Source organism: Paralichthys olivaceus, chromosome 18 (assembly GCF_024713975.1).
Source record: "Paralichthys olivaceus isolate ysfri-2021 chromosome 18, ASM2471397v2, whole genome shotgun sequence".
Lineage (NCBI taxonomy): Eukaryota > Metazoa > Chordata > Actinopteri > Pleuronectiformes > Paralichthyidae > Paralichthys > Paralichthys olivaceus.
In genome coordinates this window covers 17,089,367-17,114,869 of record NC_091110.1, presented here as the reverse complement: position 1 = coordinate 17,114,869, position 25,503 = coordinate 17,089,367, and the positions used below count along the sequence as shown (strand labels likewise).

Sequence of the window (25,503 nt, the reverse complement as noted above, 5' to 3'; positions counted from 1 at the left end):
TTTGATTTTTTTTTTCTCTCTTTTAATTCTTTGAAGTCCTTGTTTTTTTTTTTTCTTTTTCTTTTTTACATCACCATCCATGGGATTTGACACTTTTTCCACATCGAGCAAGCATCCCAGGAAATCCCACAGCCACCAAGACGAAATACCATCACACAGTTTCACTTTCACGAAGGGGGCACAGGCTTCTTACAGAAGGGGGGGGGGGGGGACATGAATGCGTTCAAGGACGGAGAGGGCAAGAGGGGGGGGTTCAAGAGCATCGACGACCTTCGGAACGCGACGGACGCTCGTCTCAGTCATGTAGTGTACATACATATCAGTCATATATCATTAGCATAATATGGCGTAGAAAAAGCATCCAAGCCGACAGAGCGTTATAGGAATATAAGTGTGTGGTTTAGTGTTGGATGTGTGAACTGAGGAGGCATGGGACACGGTGAGGAGGCCGTAAGTGACAGCGGGTTTCTAACATCCAGGTCAATTCTTCAGACATGGGCGCACAGCATTCAGTGTGTGTGTGTGTGTGTGTGTGTGTGTGTGTGTGTGTGTGTGTGTGTGTGTGTGTGTGTGTGTGTGTGTGTGTGTTTCAACTCTAACAGATTCTTTTCAAGCAGATTCCTCAACTCAGCACAGGATTATGTAGAAACGGTGCAGCACTGTCAAAGACTTATTATAAAAGAGAGTGTGTGTGTGTGTGTGTGTGTTCAAAGCTTGTACTAATGGCACCAGGTCAGAGCGGGTTGCTCATGGCAACCTCCAATCCAGCGAGAGTTGCCATGACAAACAAAAAGCAGAACCCCGAGTGTGGAGGGGTCTGTCACCACGGCAACAGACAGAAACAACGAAGGAGTCAGGGGAGGAAGGAAGGGAGAGGTAGGGAGAGAGAGAGAGAGAGAATGCATAGAAGAGAAAGACGGATTAAGACAAAGTGAAAGGAAGGAGCGACGTGGAAAATGCATAAATACAAGAAAGGTACTTTCACTCTCAGCTCAGCCTGCAGACGAATCTGTGTTTGGGCTCGTCCACACTCCCGTCTGCAGTAACAGCGTAGTAGTACTACTACAACATCAACACAGAGGAAACTGGAGACCACAGTAAAAGGAAGTGGGAAAAAATCCCTCCTGACTTATGTTGTATTATGTTTGAGTTGCCATGGAGATGGAGTTTACATTTCCTATCTGGTCTCATCTTTGAATTCTTCAGAGACGTGCATGTGTTACACTCCCCCTGCTTTGGATTCTTCACATGCATCCACCATTGGTAATGCTGATGGACTTTCCCTTCTATAGGCGTCCCTTTAGATGAGAGGGGAGGGGGGGGGCAGGCCTGGACGACTGGGGTTGAAAGCACAAACACAGAGATGGTGTAAGTTTGTGTAAAAGTGTGTGTGTATGTGAATCAGGGGCCAGTTGCATAAAAACAGACTCGAATCTTATTTTCAGTCAGACTTGCAGTAAGCCGTGTGTGTGTTGTTGTAGCTTGTGAAGACACTGAGGTCCTCACATTCTGGACATTTGACAAATACATTTAGGATTTTAAAAGAGATTTCTATGATTTCAAGTTCAAAGACCAAACTTATCATCAGCTTTTCATGCTTGGGCACAAACATGTTTACACAAGGCTATAAATGTAAGTGGCAAGGTTTGGGGTTTTGTTGTTCAGATAAATGTATATAATCATCGGGGGTAATTGGACGCTGATATAATTACTAACATCTTGGCTGTGGTTTTAGATAAGCAACATAATTGGCAGATGAAAAAAAGAGAAGAATACAAAACAAATTATTTCCACTTAGATGCAGATCAGATTTCTAAAAGACATTTGTTTTGGAATTTCAAACAGCCACAACAACACAAAGACTTGTTTGATATGTCCAACTAAAGCTAAAGCTGACTCGTTGTTTCTAATGACTTTTTACGCAACTGGCAATCTGGATCTAGTGGATTTAAACGTGTGTGGTAACAAACCTACGACTACTTCCAACGTGCAGCTAAGAAATGTAACGCGGCCTCAACTACGAGTCGTTTTTTAACTGGAGGACGTACGCGCTCTACTGAGGGACACCCCAGTTCAAAATAAGTTGGTAGAAAAGTCATTTACATAACTGGCTCCTGGTTGTGTCTGTGTCAGGCTGAGCTCTGTGTTGACTCATGAGGGATAAAAAAAAAATAAAAAAAGCTGCAGAACGATGGTGAGTGGTGGCCAAGACCTTGTTGACATAAGAGGTAACACAGGAAATCAGTTGCTTGGCTTAATGAAAACCAGATCGGGCCAAAAAGATGATTAAAAATGAACATATGAGCGCTCAGCACAGCTCGTATGGTCCGCAACAGTAAAGAGTTCTGCACGGGAGCCTGTGGTGTGTCCCATCCCTCACACATCAACACTGCACACTAGTCAGAAGTACATTAGCTCATGTCTACTTTCAAGCGTAAATCAATAGTGCTCAGCCCTAAGGCAACTAAATACAGGGTGACGCTAAAAAAGCAGTTTGACGACAAGTTAAAAACTCTAAAACATTCGAACATTTCAAGATATCGAGCGGTTTTCATCTTTACACGGGCTCCACCGGCAGAGTGGGCCCTATGAAAGCGCAAAATCTGGCACCTTTGAATCGGTTAGTCCTGGCTATTTTACATCTTTTATTTATCTTACATCCTTCACTTACCTCAATAAGAACACCAACACAAGAAAAATCAAACATAAAGATCAAACTATCAGTACAACTTCTGTGGGTTCAGGCACATAAAGAGTGGAAAGGAGAGAGGGACTTCGATGAGTACAAAAGAGTCACATTTGGAGGCGGAGAAACATTCTGTGTGTAAATGCACTGGTTGGTGATGGACGGTTATCGAGGTGCTTCAATAGCTGTCGAGCGGAAAATTTGTACCGTTGTGATTCACAAACTGGAAACATAAGTAGCTGCGTAGTGAACGGCACCTTCCACACACAAGTTCTCTATGAGGACGCCGCTAAGAAGCAATAAGGCCTTGAACTGACGCTCTTTCCTAAATCTTTCCTTCAATCCGCTCACTTGACCATCGCCCTAGCGCTCAGAGATGAGGCATAAAGCTCTATTTACTACCTGCCAAAGCTCCTTCTGCTGCACAACACCCTTTCCCCTCCCCCGCCAACTCACAAGCTCTAAACGCAGCTGCCAAATTTGCAATATGCTCTTTTACTCATGTACCTCAGCTCAGCCACAGATGGGCGAACTCTCGTAAAAGATTCCTGTGTTGCTACATTTTTCAAAAATCTCAGGGCCGTCCTCGTGGCAAATAATCAATTCCGCATTGATCGCAGCGGTGCGTTGTCAGATGGCCGATGCCCTGGAAAGTGAAGCGATTGAAATGCAACGTAAGACAAATCACAGGAAGTCACCAGCTTGATGGAAGAACTAGATTCTTGTCAGCTGAATAAACTGCAAGACTATTCAATTTCAAGCAACCTATCGTTTGGCCTATTTCAAACCAAAGTGAGTAAATAACAAAACTGGTTTTGGACCCATGCTCCGATAATTACTCCCAAACGTAAAAGAGAAAATGGGAAATAATGGACATCTTGCATGAAATGTATCCTCTTTTCTGAACTGTATTAATTCAGTTTAGTCTTGACCCCTCTATTAAAACAACAGTATAACAAACATCCAAAGGAGACACGGCAGGGAGAAGGTACATTATAAAAAAAACTAAATAATGCTTTAAAAAGTGCTCAAATAAGGAGTGTTTTCATTTTTTTCTCTTTTTTCATTATTTGTTGTTTTGTTTCTAGCAGTGTCCTCTAGGATCAGGGATTGGGGAAGAGGAAGAGGAGTGGGTGCATGAACAAGCAGCAGAGAAGGAAGTCAAAGATCGAGGCTAAAGGGCCGCCCGGTGCAGAAAGGGGCCGCGGCTCTCCCGGTGTCGTGATGTGGTTTCTCGACCCTTTTGCTCCCGTCGGCCATTTCCCCCTCAAATCTCCGTTTCCTCCTCAGCTGCCGAGGTTGGAGCTTTAACCCAGGCTGGCGATGTTGGACTTGCCACCTGGGGGCGCCAGGGTGCGCTGGGTGTTGCGGCGGGGAATGTTGTCGTCGATTTGAGCACCTGTGAGATCACATTGAACATTAGCCAGCCAATGACGTTTCATCTTTCTGGAGCTATTTCTATTATAGAAATATTATTGAAGCCTGATAAGCTAGTTACTGAAACTCAAATCATTTTATTCAACTTTAAAAATGCGTAAATGATAAGAGTGTGACGTGAGAAGGCCTCGGTGGGTTTGCCTCACTGACCAGATAGACTGAATCCAGACTGGTGCAGGTTGCGGACAGGCTGGTTGGGCTGCTTGGCAGGTGAGGTCTTGGCAGAGGAGGCAGGAGTCATGGTTTTAGGGGTGACCGACACCTCGCAGACCGGACCGTCATACAGTCCTCTGGGTACGCCCCTCAGCTCCGCCAGCTGCATGATGGGAAACAAGACACAGCGGTCATTGCTGTGAAAACTGCAAACAAGGAAATGTTCCATCATCCATTCCAAGACGGATACAAGCACATTTACGGCCAATCGCTAACAAGCGGCGTCATCCCAACAGCTCGCCACAAAGGAGCTATAAACATTTCTGGGTTTGCAGAACAAGTTAAAATGACCCTTTAACAATCTGACTTTTTAACTGCAAATACATGAAGATACAAATTGTCCCTTCCTCCGCAAAAACACACAGGTAGGTCCACTAGCAGGAAGCAGACAGCACTGTACCCTGCTGCGAGCCTTTATCCTCTTGTAGACATAGTCAGGGAAAGGTTTACGGGCCACGAAGCGTCCCGAGCCCTCGGTGGTGTGGAGGTTCCCCTCCTCCAAGACGATCTTGCCCTGGCTGATCACCACCAGAGGCCCGCCGCGCACCTCCATGCCTTCAAAGATGTTGTACTCCACAGTCTGTGGACAAGAACAGAACACATCCACAAATACATGTTACAAACACACGCACAGTCTACGCAGGTAACCTCAAAAACATTCCTCACTATCTCAGGTCACCCATGCTCAGGTCACATGATGAGTGAGAAATGTGATTATTGGTGACCTTTTCTTCCTCTGCTGCTGATATGGAAACTGACTCAAGTCCTATTTCATGCATCGTCATCGCTGGAAAGATAAATTATGTGTGTAAAGTCGTAGATTTGTGTTCAAACGGCTCCACTACAGAAAAATTCCATGAGTCTGTTTACACATGACAGATGTGTTGTCGGCACAATGGTCCGGTAACAGAGCTGGATAACTGCAGTGAGTCCACGATCCACAAAATCCACAATCTCTTTATCGAGATTGACGGCCGACAGCTCGGTTCCTTTGCTGCTACGTTCATCGATCAATACATTAAACCTCACAGACATAACTTCATAACAGTAAGTGATTCAACGTCTCCAGCTGAGCTTTCCGACCATGAGGATGACGTAACCTCCCTGTAATCTGCTGCTGCTGCTGCTTCAGGTCAAACATTTACGAGCATCTCACTCAGTCTGTATCTGAAAAATGTATTCATAAATATTTTATATGAGTGGCAGTGATGGACTGGACGTTCTGTGTTGACACATGATGCCCCCGTGTAAAATCGCCAGAATATTTATGGATTAAAATGCACTTGTGAAAGGAGCTTAACTGATTTAACTCGCACGGAGAGAGACAGAGGCTTCAGTTCTCAGGGAAACGCAGAGGAAGAAGTAGTGGGGTCGTTTTAGTAGTGTGTGTCTGTGTGTGTGTGTGTGTGTGTGTGTGTGTGTGTGTGTCGGTGGGGAGGTTGCTGTGTGACCAATTTGGAAGCTGGAACTGTTTCACCGCTCTCTCTTAGAGCTACTGGAGCTAAAGCTGAGGTCATGGCAATCTGGTGGACTCTGAAATTAGATCACCAGTAGGACACACACTCCAAATGAACACTTTCTCCCATGAACATTGGTCCGTCATTTTCTTCCAAAGTGGAATATAATGAAACCAAAGAACATGTCAGGATCAGAACATACACAGCACAGTTGCTCCGTCTCTCTGGCACACACACACACGCACACACACATACACGCCTGCTAACAATCAGAAATGATGTCTTCCAGTTCTCTGGCAAATTTTAGGGATGACCTCACTCCCTTGACGCTGTGTGAGGGCCCACACCCTGTTCAGCAGTCAGACGTAAAAGCAGAGTCGTCCCATACATGAGGAAATAGTGAAATAATCAACCAGTTGCTCGATTACGTGAACTAAACTGTTACCTTTACCTTTCAACAGCATATTGTTTTTAATGTGAGGATGTGTTTCAGTCACATTAAAATAATAATTTCGCGCTGAGGTGTGAACGTTGTCGGTCTCCACCGTACCGAGTTGTGGCTCTTGGCCGAGATGATCTTTGTGACGTCTGGGTCCCATAGCACCAGATCAGCATCGGAGCCCACGGCGATGCGACCCTTGCGGGGGTACAGGTTGAAGATCTTGGCGGCGTTGGTGCTGGTCACCGCCACGAACTGGTTCTCATCCATCTTACCTGTCACCTGAAAGGAATCAGAGCTGAGGGTGAGAGGAGTACAGGAGTCACGGTCTGGGTTTCTCAATCATTCCAGCACAGAGTGGACTTCAGCGTTTCACCGATACACGATTTACATTTTACAAATCTTTGGGACTTTGGAGGAGTCGGGGATTGAATCAATGACCCTCTGGTTAGTGGCGGACCCATGCTACCTCCTGAGCCGAGCCGCCTGTTTGTGAGGAAGTTAGTTCACCGGATAAACCAAACCACCACCGTATCCAGAAACTGATTTTCCATCAAATGTACTATATTACAATACATAGATTAATATTATGTCCACCCCAGCACACAATATAATTTAAAAAAAAGGTATAAATACACTGTACGTACCACACACTTGTCCCAGATGACGGACATCCTCTCCTCAGTGCCATTGACGCCCTCGGGAATCAAGCTGAAGTCATCTTTGCCCACGGCACGCTGGGCGGTGTTGAAGGGACAGTGTGCACTTCCTGTCACCTGCAGGTCGCCGCTGCTCAGCAGGTGAGGTTCAAGGAGAACAGTGTTTACATCAAGAGGTTTTCCAGCGTACCTCCAGTGTCAGTGTTTGGATCGGGGTCTTACCAGGAGAGCAGGGAGTTGAGATAGTCTGGTGTGGTCGGGTCGGGGCTCAGGGGAGGGGAGGTGACGAAGGCGGCTGCTTTGGCCCAGTTCTTGCTCCAGTAGTGTGAACCGTCTGTTCCCAGGCTCGCAGTGATTGGCTCGCCGTAAACCACGGTGCCTGAAAGTTCGGTCCCATTTTAACACTCACACATGAACACATGCTCCAACAACCGCCTGCGCTTGTTTGTGCCTGTTTTCTTTCTGTGTTGAGGATATTTTCCGTGTTAGCGTCTCACCTTTCTTCCTCGCCTGAGCGATGACATCAGCGGCGCTTTTGCTCATCACCTTGGTGACGTACAGGGGACAGTTGGTCTGATTGGCCACAGTCACAGAGCGGTTTACAGCCTCCGCCTCCACCTGAGAGAGAGACAAGTGGCATTAAAAACAGAAGTTGGAGTCCATCGCTGAACCGCCATTACCGTCACGTGACTCACGTGCTTTGTGGAATATGATAAATTCCAACTTTTATATGATCATGTGAAGGTATAAAACTTTATTTGATGAAATAACTGTTTCACTAAGGGGACGCTTTGACCTTGGCAGTGCTACTTATTGTGTGTTATGGTCTGTCCCCACACAACACTCACTTTATGTCTCACGATTCTGTCCGTGCAAAACATTTTAGGATCCTCATATCACTGCAACAACTGCACAAAAGCAAAACTAAGAGTTGCGTAATAAATAACAGTGAAGTTAAAGAGTAGATTAAAGCGTCACAAATAGGTTTTCATATGTAGATCTTAACTGGATAAATCCATTTAAATGAAGTCCTTGATGCAGCACTTCTGGTCACTTGTAAAATAGGGAACGTGGCCCAAATATTTCAAAACAAATGTGGGACTTTTTTGGGGAACATGCAGTGCTCTCCGCAAAGTGTCATGTGGATTTGAACCTCAAGTGGACCATGTAATAAATGGAGAATTTGGCCCAGATAGCACAAAACTAATCTCTGGCACCTTGGGTTGAAATGCGGTATTGCAATGATTTACTTGTGGCCCAGATCTGGAAAACAGGAGTAGAATCTATTTTACTATGTGGGTAAAGTATCCTTAATCATTAAAAGTGCTTATTCATCTAAGGTGCACTCAAACAAACACGAGACAACATGTCCCTGTCCAGTTTTGCTGTTTAACCCTATTGTCTGTGTTTCCAACCGACTCTAAAGCAAAGAAAATGTTTTTTCCATCTGCAGCAACAAAAATAAGGTAAATCACTTAAGAGGAACTTGGCAACTTATTGTGACAAATGAAACAGGCGGATCGTGATTTGTCAGTGAACACCAGCGACGTGTTCCAAACACAGAGAAAACTGTGGATTCCTCCTGTCGTCTGTTTTCGATTAGTTCAGGGCGTCCATTTTCTCCGACTTTTGCCAGAGGGTTTTAATCAAGATCAATTCTATTATGAAACTCCTGCGTTGTGACGAGTCGCTCCATATTCTCTGTGTGATGTTAGTAAAACCATGAAGGAAACTTTTAAATCCTCAGGTTTTCACCTCCTGTAATAAAATCCACAAAGGCCCGTTTCACAGTCCTGACACCCACCTCCTCGGGATGACTCAGCACGTGTCCTTCAGGCCCAGTGATCCCCTGCTCCAGAATCTTACACTGCTCCTAAAACACAAACACACACACACACACACAAATGAGCGGGTTGTTGAGTCATGTGCAGGTACACACATGTTCTTCATGACCGGCAGTTAAAAAAAAACGAAGCATGGCCATGAACTCCATCTTCCTCATCTGTGGGTTATTAAGAGCTCAGCATTGAACATGTCATCGAGACTGTGGAGAAAACGATGTGTCACAGCTTTAACTCAGGTTTAATAAACCACAGAGACGCTGTCGGCCTTTGTGCTCCGCAGGGTTTAGGGTTTAATATTCCGACACGGAGCAGAGAATCGTTCCAAGTCTTTAAGGATTAAAGTGTCGTACCTCAGCGACGATGTCTCCATTCTCAGCGTGCACCTGAGCGATGGCTCCCAGGTCTCGGATCACGCTGAACACCTCGTACACCTGCGGCGAGGACACACAGTTATGATTTCAGATGCACAAATACAAAGTTTTTCATCGTCTCGTGCCGTCGTCAGACACCTCGGCACTACATGACTGAGCTCTGGAGTGAAAGAGACAAACAGAATGAATATGAATGAGCTTTTTGTTTGAGTGATTACAGTCATTGATTATCTGGATAAATACTCGAGGATTAGAATCAGTTCTTTTCATGAGACATCATGAACGTTTTCTTCTTTTGACAAGAACAAAGTCAAAACATCTTGACTGTGTCTTCCTCTGGGGATAATTAAAGCCTCGTCTTTCATGCACATTCTGTCAAAAGTTTCACGGGTCTGTTATTGATAATGGACGCGCATTATGAAAATGTGGAGAAATCAGAAAGTGTTGGAGGTATTTCATTTGGATTTTTGACTGTAAAACACACTGGAAGAAAGAAAAACAGAAAATATGTCTCCTTTAATCCCAGGAAATGATCAGACACACGACAATAAAAATCTGAATGGCTCTTAAACTTGTGGTGAAATGAAACGTTCGTCCGCATTTTCAAAAAGCTATTGAAGCTCCCACACTCTGAAAACACGATGATTTCACCGACATGAAGGAGAACCGACTTATGGAGTGAGTCATCATCCGCCCCGCTGCCAAACGCGCAGCAATAAAGAGCCATCAACGTTTGACACGGGAGAGAAATGATAAACTCCGGCTGCAGCGGCCGGAGAGAATTCCTCACACAGGTGCGAGAGACCAGCACAGATCTGTTTGAAAACAGCTCTCAAGTGGGATTAATTGATTTCAACCGTGAGTCAGAGGAGACGTTCAGATGGAGACATCCGGTCTCCAGAGAGAAACACAGCGTGAGACGACGACCGAGACGGACAACAGCCGTTACTCACACTGACAACTGAGTGTCACACATGATGTCTGCTACCACTCACTGTTTCACTAGATTAAACAGATACCAACACAGATGTGGTGAAAGTTCACACATTAAAGTTTTTTTTTAACACTGTTAGTGAGCTCAGAGTCTGGACGAAGGAACGAGTCGTGACTCAGATGGAAATGCAACGGTCTCATAATTAAACACTGATGACTGTGAGGACAGTTGCCGTTTGATTTATATGTTGCTGCAAGTTTCATGTTAACTGAGAATTGAATTAGAGTCAGTGGAGGAGAAGCTGCATCTCAACAAGAGCATGAACTTTAAACATCTTTTAAAGTTTTGTTGTACAAAGACTTGAGCCTGGTTCTGATTTTACTGATGACTGAAGTCATTTTAGTGTTTTATTTATCTAATTTAATAGTGTTTTAATCTTGCGTCATCTGTAACATATCTACTCTTCTATTTCTTCTATCTTCAAACTGCTTTCAATTGTTCTGTATAGTTTTCCTTCAATTCCATATTTTTACTTTGAAAAGTACTTTCTAACAGTCTTTTGAAAGATATAGTTTATCATCATCATCATTTCATAGAATGTATGATTTTATATTTGATTTTGATTCAATGGTTTTAAAAATTGTTCGTTTCCCCTGTTTTGTACGACAGAATGAAAGGACAGTGAGATGAGGAGAGGCTTCACCTGAGCGTCAGTGAGCTGGAAAACATCTTTATACGCCAGATAGACCAGAAAAGAGTTGACACCTAAAAAATAAGAAGACGAAAAATGTTAAAACTACAAGGGAACAGTTCAGAGTCATTTTTAGACATTTTCATTTTACTGAAGTTGTGATAAAAAGGCCGTGAACCACCACAACATTTCAGAGTGGGCCTGCAGAACATGAACTTTCTTTTCCCCTGAAGTGAAACACTGTAAACACAATTTTTTTGCTCCACCCAATAATTGAAAACCTTGCTGATTGCTCGTCTTTGTGTTGTGGGTGTGGTGAACATTGCAGCCTCCAGAGGTCACTAGAGGGTTTTTTGACTGATTTGCTGAAATGAAAGTGTGCCATGAGCGATTTTCTGCCAACAGGTTATATGACTTCTGGGACAGCAGCTGTTAAACATATTAAAAAGCATGAGGCTGTTAAAAGTGAGCGTTGGGTGTGGCCGCACCGTGATCCTTCACCAGCGCCTCCATCTCTTCCTGGATGCCCCGGTGCCACTCTGTGATGTCCACGTGCAGGGAGTAGTCGCAGCAGGACTTGCTGTCGGCCCATTCGCGCCACTGCTCGAAGGCGGAGAGGAGGCTGATGCCGGGCTCAGGTACGACGTGGTCAACTGGAAAAACAAGCACAGACCTTGTGATACCATGTGTTATCAAATCCACTGCGTCTACAGACTGAATGATTCAGTTGAGATCTGAAGCCCAGTTTGTCCGAAGTGAAGCGTATTGATCTTTGAAAATAACCAGACACAATTCTCCTGGTCTCCGTTCAAACCGCGGCCTGCACTCGAAGCACAAACATCATCTGTTCATGGTTTCCACCAGCCAACACTCACGTATATCAGCTCAAGATGTTACATCTGCAGACGTCACTTTGTCTGCAGACGTTTTCAGACACTGTGACTGTCTCATATCTGCTGAAGCGCAGGATCCAGTTGATTAAATGATCCTTCAGTGCAGTAAAAGAATTCCCGAATCAGCCGAGTTGACCATGTATGTGTTCACATGCAAGGAATTTGACTCTGGTTTAATGTTAATGTCAGAGGATGAGGACAAAAAAAAAAACGAATAAGTTAAAAAATTTTGAAAATATCTAATTGATCATTTGTTCAAAAGGCCAGCCAAAGTTTCTGAGAGCTATGATTGTCTACTTGGAAAATCATCTTGTCGTTTCAGTGCTAATTCATGTCATCCTCCTTCAGACGTGGTCACAAGTGTCTCATCAGATTTTAATTTACTCTGGATGATCATGAGGTTTATTCATTAGTTTTTTTTTATCTGTAGTTTGAAATCTTCTCACGTCACGCTACAAACTGTCACTTTCCCCCTGTTTGGTGGTTTCAGACCTGTGTGCGACAGCCTGAGGCGGACGCCGCAGTCTGGGAGTGTTTGTTCTGCTGTGACTGAGGGAACGCAGCAGCTGAGTCAGAGGGAGGAACCAGTGTGACAATTACAGGGGAGATTTTTCATTAAGCTTTGTTTTCTCGTCACGTCAGGACTAGTCCTCAAACAGCCACGCCTCTGTCAAGATAAGGATGTCAGAGCGTGAGGTTTCCTCCCCCCAATATTAAAAAACATTTCTGTCGGCACTGTGGAGGAGGACGCTCCGCAGACGTCAGGGTCAGGGAGGACTCAGAGTTTAATATGAATCACCGACAGCAGGACCCTCATGGTCGGTGACTTACTGATCATGGTGGTGCCTCCGGCGAGCGCGGCCTTGGTCCCCTGGTAGAAGTCGTCCGCAGACGTCATGCCTCGATCCGGCATCTGGAAACGCGTGTGCACGTCGATGCCGCCCGGCATTAACATGCGTCCGTGGGCGTCGATGGTTTTTACACCGCCGGGCACGATGAGGTTTTCCCCAATTTGTCTGAGAAAAAGAATTAATTCATTATACAAAGAAGAAAAAGGAGAGAATAAAACTTTGGTCTGGATCTGGATCAGAGGACAGTTTCAGGAACAATTCATGGATCTTTATGAAAGAAATCAGACATATTCAGAGGACTCATATTTCTGAGTGTGTGTTGGCAGAGGTACGCGCTCTACTGAGTAATATCCAGTTCATCTTTGTACCAAGAGATGCACGGACAGATTCTAACTTTGGAAACATGTCAGCTGCTTGAATTGACTCACTTGATGACTCCATCCTCCATGTAGATGTCAGCGCAGAACGACTGGTCATCGTTCACGATCTTCGCTCCTTTGATGAGGAGACGGTCACTCTGGAAGAAACAATAAAGATGATTAGTCGCTGCACGTGCAAATAACCACTTACGATCACGTCGTCGTGAAAAGCTCGAGAGAAGCTGCGGGAACCAGAGGCTGCGGGTCTGAACACAAACACACCGCTCTGGGTTTTTTGTATATGTCTGTAAAAATAAGCTCATGAGGGCGAGGATCCGATTTGGCTCGACTGGATGAGGGATTAAGTGTTTCTGGGTAATGTCACATGAATGAGTTTACCCAACAAAATACAAATAATCCAAACCTGTTTAATCTACAGAGCGGTCGCTGTCTGGCCTTTTTAGGATTCACTCAGATAAGAAACACACAGCTGTGAAGATTCTGGATTTCTTCCTCCGCACACACACACACACTTCAAACACACTGTTAGCACTGTGATGTTTGGATCAGTGTGTGGATGTGATGCACAAAGATAGAGGAGGAAGATAGAGGAGGAGTGGAAACATCCCAAAACAGACAAATACGAGGATCATTAAAGCAAAGAGGAGGAGTTCAATAACAAGACAGGAAAGAAGTTAAGTAGAAACTGGATTTAATTTGAGGAGAATCTGGAATAAAAACACACAGAGTGCTTTCAGACAGAGATGAAAAGTGTGTGTGTTTCAGGCGTCTATAAAACTGAGCTTCTTTAATTCTAACTACCACTTTGATATCTGAGGATAACTCAGGGCACTTCAAAAAAGTTTACAAAAGTTCGTTGTTTTCGTCTTTTAATTCAAAAAAGCAGGACGATCTAAAAACAAAACTACTCTTTGAGTCTCTACAGTGTTTTCAGTTTTGTCAGTAGCAGCAGTTCGGTAATGAAATTCTTCAGCAGCTATTAGAATGTAAATAACCGTGACCTGAGACATAATGAGAAGCACTCAGCACAATAAAGAACAGACCACCCCCCCAAATCTACATGTGTGTGAGCTGTTGTAGTAACAGAAACAAGAACGGACCAATCAGAGCACAGACTGTGGAATCAATCATCGATGTCACCTCCCACTGAGCCCCTCAACCCCCGTCCCTCCCTCGTGTCACCCCCGCAGCTCGGGCCCTCTGTCCAAAAAGGGAGTGGCAGCTCTGGTCACAGGGACTCCAGCATCCCCGGCTAACAAAGGCTGCTCTGTTTGAGCCTCTGTGGCTGTAGCTGCCCGACCGAGCGCCCGACCGCCCGGCCAGCAGCTCAGGGCCCCCGAGCACTACTGCCGCTCTTCAAAGCCCCAGCCAGTCAGTCGGAGCCCCGCCCTGCATCATGCACAAAACTCTGCACTGCAGGACGCAGCACCGTGAAATTTCATTTGCAAGCGTCCCTTGTTTCAATAACCAGGGGGCTGAATTTTTACTGCGGCACAATGAGGAGCAGGTGGAATTCGTTTCGGTTCATGATGACAGTTCATACTCAGCAAGTAGGGAAACAAATGACATCGCTTTCAGTCTCTGTTTATCCCGACAAGTGTTTTTATTTGTTTCATTCACATTGCAGTTTGTGCCGCTGCCTCTGAAGCCGCAAACTTCTTTGAACCTTTTTTTTGAAGGAAATGTGAATAAAAGAATCGTAGTTTGATTCCACAAACTCAGGATTTGTCAGGTGACGGTGGAGAATTATGGTCAAAGATCAGAAAAATGTCTATGATCTATTTCAAAATCTCATCTCCTATTTAACTTCTTTTGTTTGCACGAAGGAGACAATCCTGCACACACTTGAGGACCTCATCCGACTGCAGCTGCTCCGGAAAATGTCGTGCAGCTGTCATTTGAAAGGTGTGGCGATGCTCTGTCAGCGCTCATGGAACTCCAGCTAATAGATTGTGTGGTAATCTTCGATCTATGTGGTGCAGACTGCTCTGGTGCAGCTTCGCTCCAGGCCGCTGCTGGCCCGTGTTACATCATCAGGACCGTCATTATCACATTACGCTGTCCGAGTTCGCCAGCAGCTCTCGAGTCAACAGTCACATAAATTCAGAGTCATATGAGCCAAGACTTTGTGTTTGATCCCTAAAAAGAGGCGGATCAGTTAAAAAGTTTCAGTTTCTCTGTTGAATCTGCAAAACCCTTTAAAAAACAACGACTTGCCCGGAATCCAGTCTAATCATCTAATTGTTGTGGAGCTCACAGGAGGTGGAAAGTGTGTCTGATTGTTCTGGATCATGGCCAAACATGACGGTGACCTTTTCATCATGGGAGCCTCTCACAGCCTCACAAACAGGATGTGGACCAAGCTCAATGGGTTCACTGTTGCTATAGAGCTGTGTTTTCATTCCACAGCACAAAACATGAGCGTGCTAATGTATATGCAGAGGAACGATGGGTGGTGAGTAGAAAGTAAGACGCCACTGTCTTCAAACAATTAGTGGATCCATGGATCCTTCGCCGATTATTGTGCGGAGAGAAAAACAACTTTCCTTCACCCTAATTATCGACCTACATTATCTACGTCTTCTTAAACAAAACATCCTGGTCCAGGGGGAAACCCGACAAGGGCGGATGTAGAGGAATTGCAGCTGAGTGACGACACAGAATGAGAAAAAAAGATTCTACAACTTCGAGAACAAAGTTGTGACATAACGAGAAGAAGTTATACATCATAAAGTCCTAATTTCTGAGTGTCAGACTGTTCTTAGAGTTATTTTTTATCCCTATGACCCTAATACTCAAACATCAAAGTGTTTTCTGAGGGGAACTTTGATGCTAGCAACTTAAATCTTGGCGAAATAGCTTTGTTGTTTATGATACAGTTGGGTAAAGGTTAAAGAATAATGTTCTAATCCTTCAAACTGATAGCGTACACCAAGCAAACACCAATCTAATCAAATCTAGCCCATCCACCAGCGCAAAATGGCGGCACCTGTATCCAAGATACTTTGGCTTCACTTCTGCACAAGACACGTCGTCCATCTTTAAATACACGTACAGCCAATCGGATCAATCTGTTGTATCACATGACTCTTGTAAGCTCTCGGTATTAACAGCACGTACAAACAAAGCCACAGACCAACAAGTGCAAAATAAATCGCAGCACCAAAGAAAAGAAGACGTCTGCTGACTGAGACGTTTTGTGAAATTAGAAAAAAAGAAGAAAAATCAGCTCAGGCGCAATGAAAACATCTGCAAGTGTTAGACGTATCCCGGCAACGCAACGTGTTGTTGTCCAAATGGAAAGTATCCTGGCAACATCTGTGAAGTCAGGTGGAGAACGGTGCCAGGTCCGACCCTCAGCACTGTGATTTATGGGAGTTCTGGATTATTCGAAAACCCTCCCGCTTATTAAAATAAAGAGCTCACACGTTCAGACACATGCTCACTTCAAAATAACAGACAACAACAGGGATTAAACAGGTTCCCAAAGAGAAGATTTACAAGTTGGCTGGAAAAATACAGAACAATAAAACCGAGGTTCAAAACACCAGAGAAATTCAAAATTCAACCATTCAACAATGGAAAATAATTAACTCAAAACTCACTTCAATCAACTGTCTGTTTGCTACAACTGAAAAATTCTGTCCTTGACTTTTGAAATTCACAGCAATACTTTGTATATTTCACTCTTCTTACTGGATCCGCTTAAGTTCTACATATGTTTGAATATTTTAACTTAAACTCTGACTATGAGGAAACAAGTCTGACTTCGACTTTGATAATAAATCACTTGTATTCTCTCTCTTACTTTTGAATACCAATTTAAATTCTGACCTCTGTCTGTCGAGGACACAGTGAAGAGGGAGGCACCGCGGTCCTACTTTATCTATATTTATATACACATGAATGTCATATTTATTATCAAATAAAAACTTTCTGTACCCACACACACAGCATGTGTCTCTGCAGTCATGAATGGGGTAAATGAACTGTGTGTGAACAAGGTTGAAGCGGTGGGCGGGTGATTTGGACACAAGCCCGCTGTGTGTGATGTGAGAACAGACATCGCCCCGAGCTGATGTGCACTGATAACAGCATGAACACACTGAAGTGACCTTAGCTGTAACACACACACACACACACACACACACACACACACACACACACACACCAGGTTTACTAACACACTCTGATGATCTCTCATCCTTTGAGGACATGGAGTCACTGAGACTTTAATCCAGTCTTATTATAGACTCGGTCTATTTATAACTCTCCACTATCTTTGTACACTGAGTGTTGTTTACTAGTGAAGACACTGTTTCACTGACGGAGACAAACTTACTTGGCAACGATACTGATGATAATCCATTTATCAATATCTGTCAAGCAAACCAGTCGAACTGGTTCCAGCTTCTCACAGGTGAGGATTTAATTTTGCTTTTTACCATCTTATTTAGTCAAACCATCAGGCCAGAAAATTATATTGAATTTATAATTTACCTATTGCATTCAATTTGCAATGATATTAAACAAGTAAAAATGTGGGAAAAGGAAGAATAAGAGAATGATTGACTGTTTCACTTGAGAAATGGGTTAAATGACTAATCAGCGAACACAAACATAGACAGAGTAAAGAAATAATTAAGTAAATGTTTCAGGACTAATACTGGAAACTGAATATTTGGGGGTTTTGGACCATTGCTGAGGGATTAACACTGGGATTAAAAGAGTTGAGCTGTTTTTTATTTTATTAACATTATAATCAAATCATAATAAAGCATTTCTTGCAGGCGCTGCTCCCTCACTTCTTTGAACTCTGCCGGGGTTTCACTGTATGAATCAGAGATTTTATGAGTCACAGAGATGATCTGTTGCCAGGTGGTGGATTTGCGGAGTTTCATTCATATTTGATGAGCGCTGGCTTCAGTACCTCTCTGCCTGTGCAGCTGACCCACCTCCATGTGGCCAAGACGGACCAGTTGGCCCATCTCCATGCTGAGTGCAGGTTGATTCATTCCCCTTTATATTCAGTCTACTTAAACTTATTAAACTTCCAATTTGATTGAGGGACAGACATCATTTCTTGGTCAGTGTTTCTCCTGTTTTATTCAATTTAAGCCGATTCATTTCCTCTCCAGCTTTGTTGGCTTTAATAAACTCATCACTGACTCTGTCACACGGTCGAGACCCAGAAGCTCCTGGACAAATCAAATCCATGACGGGATCTAAAAGACACAGCTTCACTGCTCCTCCCTGATGTGATGGTGAGCCACTACATGAGAACGTGCAGCAGGTAGATCCTCCATTCTTAAGAAAAAACATCTGTTTTAGAAGTCGCTCGTCTCTGACCTGCTTTTTCTTCCATGCACGGTTCAAGAATAGTCGGTCTATCCATTTAGTTCTTACCTAATCACTGTTGGGACTACACCTACGACTAATCCTCTCAGCTCTCCACCAACTGGCTGCTGCATCTCCAGCACAGAGAGTCAGGGGGAGGGAAAATGCCCCTTTTCACTTGTGACAGTGAAAATATAACTCAATAATCATTTCACAGTGAAGACATGGGTCTGATGTGGGAGAAGGTATAGATCGTTTTACTTAGTGGTTCACAAGGAGGAGGATGGATGGAGGTTTAGGCCTCCGCTAATGGAGTGTAAGTGAGAATGAAAGGTTGGGCCTCTGGGCACAGATGCCTGAAGGGCCCCTCGTCCTCCTCCTGCCCAGCAGCCAAACCCCCCATCATCACACCAGAGTCCTGGTGACAGCTTCTTCGCCATGACCTCAAAGTGAAGATGTTTCCTGGTAGTAACTTTTTCTAGCAGAGTACTCACAAGGCTCTGGGTGACACCCTCCGGCCTACAAGACCCATTATGCAATAAATATAATCCAATCAATTATTTAGCCATGCATCTTGAAGTCTGCTGCATCTCAGGTTGAATACATGAAAAACAATATGCACCAAACATCTGAGATCTGCTTCATGTAAAACTATTTCAGCTCCGTCCGTGTTCTGAGTGAGTCTGGACATTTTAAACCAAATTACTCCACCTTGTTTCCGCCCTGACACCTCCCTCCTTCCTCCAGCTCTGCCTGTGTGCAGCAGCATCTTCCCTTCATTACACAGCTGAGAGAGAAACATGGAAGGAAATGGGAACCTCTGTCCCCTCCCTTCCCCATGGCTCCCCTCCCTTCCCCTCCCTATTCTCTACTTTCCATTGAACCAGCACCACCTCCACCATCCAGGGAAAGTCTCTGCTCCACGGTGACACAGTTAAAGTGTCCTAAAAATACAAATGAGCTAATTCAAAGTGGGGTTTGTAATAATAATAGTGAAAATGGAGCTTGAGGGAATAAAAAAAGATAAATGCAGGAGGTGCTGAGGGGAAGCATTTGCTCCACCAGCTGGTGTGCATTGATACCCGGCTCCCAGACACACAAAGACCATCGGCGTGAAATCTCTTCTCTCCTGCACACCCCACATAAAAGGAGGACCGGGTGTGAATCTGCACCAACAATGAACGGGATTATTCTTAAGGTTTTTTTTTTTTGGCACTTGTCGCAAAGATGCTGCAAAAAACACATTTTCTAGCTTCGAGGGCCTCAGTGGTTTATCGACCCTAACGTGCGTTCATCTCTCACAATAAAAACCCGACATGCATTTGCAAGATGCATTAGAAAGGGAGAAACGCATGAGGTCAGCCTTTGCTCCAAGATCAGATTTGAGGAGGAGCGCAGCGCAGCAGAGGCGCAGGGACGGTGCCGCGCCATGCCGGTCACATCCTGCACCCACACCCGCATGCAGGCCCCGCACCACCCGACCCAGGACACCAGACGGGATCCACTCTCCTCTGTAGCATTTCAAAACACCCACAACACTCACTGTGATGCGGGGGATGTTCTTCTTGCCCTGGTAGCCAGACATCTTCGCCGGTTGTTCCGTCGTGCGCTGCGCCTTGGACCGCTACGAATGCACCGCGGATTACTGCTGCTTGAAACGAGGAATATGAGGGTGATGAAGAGGAAGGAGCAGGAAGTGTGGTCGCGGTTGATCCTTAGGGAGGCCGCAAATGTGAAGAAACTATCTGTGGACTCCTGATGGCAGCCTCCCGGTCTCCACCGATGCACCAAACCTTCTCCCACCCAGACGGAGTCAGACAAGAGGGGAGGAGGGAGGAGGGAGGGACCATTCGTGAGCCTCTTCCCCATAAAAGAACACCACGGAGCATGCGCAGAGCCTCGCCCTGCTCCATTGACAGGGAGAGGGCCGCTAATGCCATCAATGGCTCTCTCTGGATTAGTGAAGGCAGAGTGCACAAGACAGAACAAATGAAGAAACATCCAGCAGCCATTTTACCTCTGATCACTTTATCCACACAACAGAAAATAAACCAGAGGAAATAAAGAAACAGCCATTTGATCAATCTCTCCTGGTGAAGGTCTGAATTCATGTGACACTCAAAGCTCTTAACAGAAGTTTTCATACACACATTCATACAGTGAAGCACTTCCTCTATCTCAGGGGCCGTCCCGGGCAATTTGGGGTTCAGTATCACGCCCAAGGACACCTCGAACCGCCGACTGGTCAGTGGACAAGCCGCTCTGCCTCCTGAGCCACAGCAGCCTTGGTGCTAGCGATTCAAAGCGACTCAAAGTAGTTTCCAGATGTGATTAGAAAGAGTGAGTGACACTTGTTGGGATCAGGGGAGATAATACGACAGGGTTCAGAAGAATGAGATTTAAAGGAATATCTAATAAAACTAACTGGTGGAAGTTGTTTTCCTTAAGCTGCAGAGGTCAGATACAAAACACCTGACGCTCTGGTTCTCCTCATATGAGAGATGGAATTAAATCAGACTGAGATTTTACTGCAGAGTGAATTAAACTCAGTGACCTGATGCTCAGTCATGGACTCCATCTTAACTTCAACAGCAGATTGAGGTTATGGCTTCATCCATTTATTTATTCATCTGTTAGCAAAGATATTAAAAATCTGCTGGAGCCGGGATGTGAGATGGCATATTTGTGTTTTTGAAACTTCATGGCAGAGCCCAGGGTGCAACAAACTCCATGGGCCTGCACGTCATTGCAGCTAGTTAGCATGGCTAGCATCGTTTTATTCATGTGAATTTGCAAGGAAATTAACCATCAAATAAAAATAGGAGGAGTAAGAAGCAGCTGTGATATTGACCTATTTATTGTAAGGCAGCAGGTGAAGTTGCAGATAAGAGAAGTACTCGAACTATACCTCAAAAATGTACCCAAATACAATATTTGAGTAAATGTACTCAGTTACTTTCCACCACTGCAGTCGGCAAAAAGCCATTCCTTTATATCGAGGATGGACCCAACATGTCAGGCAGCATTTAAACATCCAATCACTTCATTATATCTCTTTCATAATTCATACACAAGTTAAATTCCATTTATATATTCTTATATGAGAGAACAGCAAATTATACTTGTACCATTTATAGACAAAAGGAGGTACGAGAGTATAAGGAGTGGATTGTGTTGCTGATCAATACGTAACATGAAACCAGGACTCGACACCACAGCCAAAGCTTTTAAAAGCGTCCTGAGTGCTTGAATATTAAGTAAAGGAAGTGATGTCAGCGCTATGATTTACAACCCAACTGCAAAACCCCGATAATAAGTCGAGCCAGCAGGGGAAGAGTTGATTTTCTTGCAAGTCAGAGCTGCATCTCAAGTCAGCAGCCCCCCCACCCTCAGACGGATGCAACCCTGCAGCATGAGCTCTCAGCCCTCTGTGTTTACATGAGTCTCAGGCTGGATGGGTAGACACACTTACCTCTCTTTACTTGTTTGCATAGTGATATAGCTCAAGGGCACTTCACCAATTCATGGACACACAAGCAAGCACAAAATCAAATTCAACTGTATCAGCTGGAGCCAACAGGAGCCACTCCCTCTGACAGCCCTGCATGCTGGGCCCTCCACCGACTCTATTACATCACAGTGCTTTCTGGGAAATGTAGTCACAGCAAGTTGTCTGTCGTGAACAGGCTGCAAGCTGAAACAAACTCAGATGGGTGGCAGGGGCTTTAATTGGAATATTGTTTGATGAAAATTACGCACAGATCTGAGTGTCTGATGGAAGAAATTAAAGATGGAGAGAAAGAGATTGAAAGAGGTATAAAATAGAAGGGAAGATACAAGAAAAATAAATTACCTTTTTATCGTCCAGGTTCTGCAGAGATTCTTTCCCGGTGCTCACCCTGATCTCCACCTTCCTCGGCTGGGAGATGTCGGTCTGCCGGTCAATGACGCTTCTCTCGCTCCGGCCCCTGCACATCGAGAGCGCGTCAAAGTCCAGCGTCTTGCTGTCGGAGGAGCCCTCCACCGGGCAGAACATGCCACAGAACTGCTGCCTCGGCCTGGCGGGGCTGTCGGAGCCCATGGTCTTGAAGAAGGCTGGTACATCCCCGGTGGTCGACATGCCTCTGGAGCAGGCGTGGGGCAGCTGGGAGCTTTTCTCGGGGGGGGGCTTGTAGCTGCACAGATGCTCCGGTCTCAGCTTCTTGTGTTCTTGTGGACAGCCACCGCCTTTTGCCGGTTTCCTAACGCAGGTGGTCGCACTGTGACAAAGAGCGCAGAAAAAAATCTGTAAAGCTAATGCTGCATGAAAACACTCCCACTGTGGAGAGCGAGGATCCTCTGTTCTGTCTATGAGCAGCAGACAGTTTTGAATTGCTTACTCATGAGTCTAAATTAGCCTCCAGGCTGCAGAGTGAGAAGTCAGCGTATGAGGAGGCGACCAGCAGCCTGAAGCTTCGTCACAATAAACGTCCACTGGGCTTCAGGGTGGAGGATTATTACCTGGAGTCTGTGTGAACCCGGTCAGAGATGGTGGCGGTGCCAGGAGCGCATCAGATCTGACAGTCCGGAAACGATCGCTCCTTATTTGTCCAAAGTGACTTGTTCTGAGGCTGCATCGGTTCACAGTGACCTGACAGACAGTGGCTGTAAGAGCTGTGTGTGTGTGTGTGTCCGTTGTCTGTGTGTGTGTGTGTGTGTGTGTCTCTGCGGGGAGTTTCTGGCACAGGTTTGAGGTCAAGAGGGGATCAGCACCATGGATAGTTCCACTAAAGTCACCACACCCAGTCCAACAATGAGAGGCGCTGTCCCTTCAGCACCCCCCCCCCCTTACACACACACACACACACACACACACACACACACACACACACACACACACACACACACACAATCTTAATCTTAATAATATAATCAAATGTGCCCCCTAAGATAATTCCAACCCTAGAACCAAGTTCCAGTGAGTGCTTTCATTGTAGGACTCAATTACTCAAATAGTAAAAATGTAAATGAAAGTCTCGTTCTCAGTCATTATGGATTTCTTTCACTTTCTAATGATCCTTCAGTTCCATTATAAATACAAACTAACTGTTCAATAAGTGACCAGTGTTTCGCAGTTTTTACCCTGAATGTAAAAGTTGTCCTTTGACTGATACGACAAAGAAACTTATCCTGGAGGAGAAATGTAAAGAAGCTGGATATTAAAACGTGACGACCTAAAACTGATAAGGCAATAAATTAGTTTTATTAACTCTTTAACCCATCACTTAAACAATAAACCCTTTATCACCATTTCATTTTACAAGCTGTCTGCTGTATTAATACGCACAATGTACACAGTACGGTGATATGCGCAGTTTACTGTATAACAGTATATGATGATTACGTATTGATCTACACTGGGAAATGTAAAAGTCTCAGCAGCCATGCAACACAGGACAGATACAGAAAAAGCTGAATCATACACAAATTAGCATAATGGTCAGAAGTAACATGAAACCACAACACATAATAGTAACTTTCATTAAAGTGGAGGTTTGGCATCAGAAGTCAGAATGTTGAACCAGGAATTTGAATTAATTAATTAAACAGTTTTGTTCAATGCACCCACTTTTACCCTAATATTGATTTTCCAACTCTGGAAAATCCTGCAGTGAAAACCTCTGTTTACATCAGGGATTTCACACTTTGCAAACATGACACTTTCTTTCAACTCAAATCGTCTTCGCCAACAATTAATTGACCCATTTGACTCTTTGCAGAATAATGCACATTCATGTATGAGAGGTAGAGTGTTCTCAATTATATATATTCAGTTTGTAGTGTATTTGTTTCCTATGTTTCACTACAAGTCCGCTCTTGAAGCTGTATTAAAGCGAGTCATTGTTACTTCCCTTGTGACACCACTTGAATTATTATTTTCCTACGCCCTTCAAATCATCAAGCACAGATTGTAAACACAGTAAATGCATCATAGCCGGATCATAAAATATAAATATCGACAACAATCATGAATCTGTAGTGAGAATGTGACTGGACTCTTATTTATTTGCTTTTAAATATTCTCATAAGTCATATGATGTTAGTATAATAGGACATAAGGCATCAGAAAATGTCCCTATGATATTAGATTAGAAACATCTAATAAATAAAAACAAATGAGGTATTATACTTTAACAAAAACACCAACAGGACATGAAAATCATACTGAGATGTAGTAAACTTGTGCATCAGGTCCCATCATATCAGGAATTTGACTAAAACAGTGCAGTCAGATGAACAGATGTAAACTAAGCTATGACGAGCAGTAACACCCTCCGTCCTATTTATCATAAACTTTATATGTTGCAAAATTACAATGTGATCTTGCATCTTGAGCGACAGACATCTACACTAATTACGGTTTGTTACAGAGAACCAGATGCAAACAATCAGTGCAGCACGGTGATCAACAGGCCTCCACAGCTGAGTCTCACACACATTGTTAATTCCTGACTCACACTATAACAGACAAAAGCTCTGTTACACAAGTGGCCATGGAAAACATTTTAACACCGAGGCCATGTCGGCGCAGTTTCCATAACAACGTGCTGGGCCACAAATGGCTGCGCTGCTACTATTTCCTCTCCCAGTGTGTGTGTGTGTGTGTGTTTGTGTGTGTGTGTGTGGGGGGGGGGGGGGGGTCATGTCTGGAGGAGCCACCAACAATGTCTGTCATCTGAATGTCAAAGGTGGAGGCTGAAAAGTGAAAATGTGGAAGGTGCAGCCACGCCCTGAGGCCCACACACACACACACACACACACACACACACACACACACACACACACACACACACACACACACACAACAACCTCGGCTTTCTGCTGAAGTGTTGTTCCATAAAAAAAAAAAAACATCCCCCACTGGGAGGAGAGACGGGGGGGAGTGTTGGATAATTAGAGGGGGAAAGTTGGCAGCGTGCCGAATAAACAGTTGGAAGAGGTGGGGGGGGGGGGGGGTGGGGGGGAGTCTGGTCTCTGGACAGGAAGGGCACGGTCCTGGCATTCAGGAACAGATGTAGGACAAGCAGTGAGATCAGCAGAATGGCTGCTCCTCTTCAACAACACACTGGAAGCATCTATTACATTCGATTGTTAGCTCCGTGCAGTGGAGTTTAAACAGCGGTTTGTCAATCTGAGGTCAAACTATGTAAAGTTAATATATCACAGATAAGTGGATCTTTCAGGAGAGAAGATCTGAGGAAGAGAAATGAATCATGGAGGTGGTTCATGATCAGGGAAATCATTCAACCACCAAAGATCATGGAATAAACA

The 25,503-nt window shown here is 44.5% G+C and overlaps 1 protein-coding gene across 2 annotated transcripts; it reads right to left on the bottom strand.

Annotated features, from left to right (window-relative positions):
- On the bottom strand, positions 1–22,451 carry dpysl2b (dihydropyrimidinase like 2b). Of its 2 annotated transcripts, none has more exons than XM_069514412.1 (14): positions 22,046–22,451; positions 12,904–12,992; positions 12,456–12,640; positions 11,220–11,384; positions 10,744–10,805; positions 9,086–9,166; positions 8,696–8,764; positions 7,389–7,509; positions 7,114–7,270; positions 6,880–7,021; positions 6,344–6,514; positions 4,737–4,916; positions 4,274–4,439; positions 1–4,085 (listed from the first exon to the last, which is right to left on the bottom strand). In XM_069514412.1, the coding sequence occupies exons 1-14, from the start codon at positions 22,310–22,312 to the stop codon at positions 3,994–3,996; spliced, it is 1,947 nt and encodes a 648-aa protein (XP_069370513.1). In that variant the 5' UTR covers positions 22,313–22,451; the 3' UTR covers positions 1–3,993. The 2 variants fall into 2 exon arrangements, with proteins under 2 accessions (XP_069370513.1, XP_069370512.1); XM_069514411.1 differs by lacking the exon at positions 22,046–22,451 and adding an exon at positions 19,736–20,024.
- Between the last annotated feature and the right edge of the window lie 3,052 nt (positions 22,452–25,503).

Bases quoted from the DNA above. Each gene is read 5' to 3' on its own strand.
- dpysl2b (XM_069514412.1), bottom strand. From the start codon at position 22,312: ATGTCGACCACCGGGGATGTACCAGCCTTCTTCAAGACCATGGGCTCC. The intron at 10,806-11,219 runs GTGCGGCCACAC...CTTATTTTTTAG, and splicing joins GGCGCTGGTGAAGGATCACG to GTGTCAACTCTTTTCTGGTC. The intron at 7,271-7,388 runs GTGAGACGCTAA...CCGAACTTTCAG, and splicing joins CGCTCAGGCGAGGAAGAAAG to GCACCGTGGTTTACGGCGAG.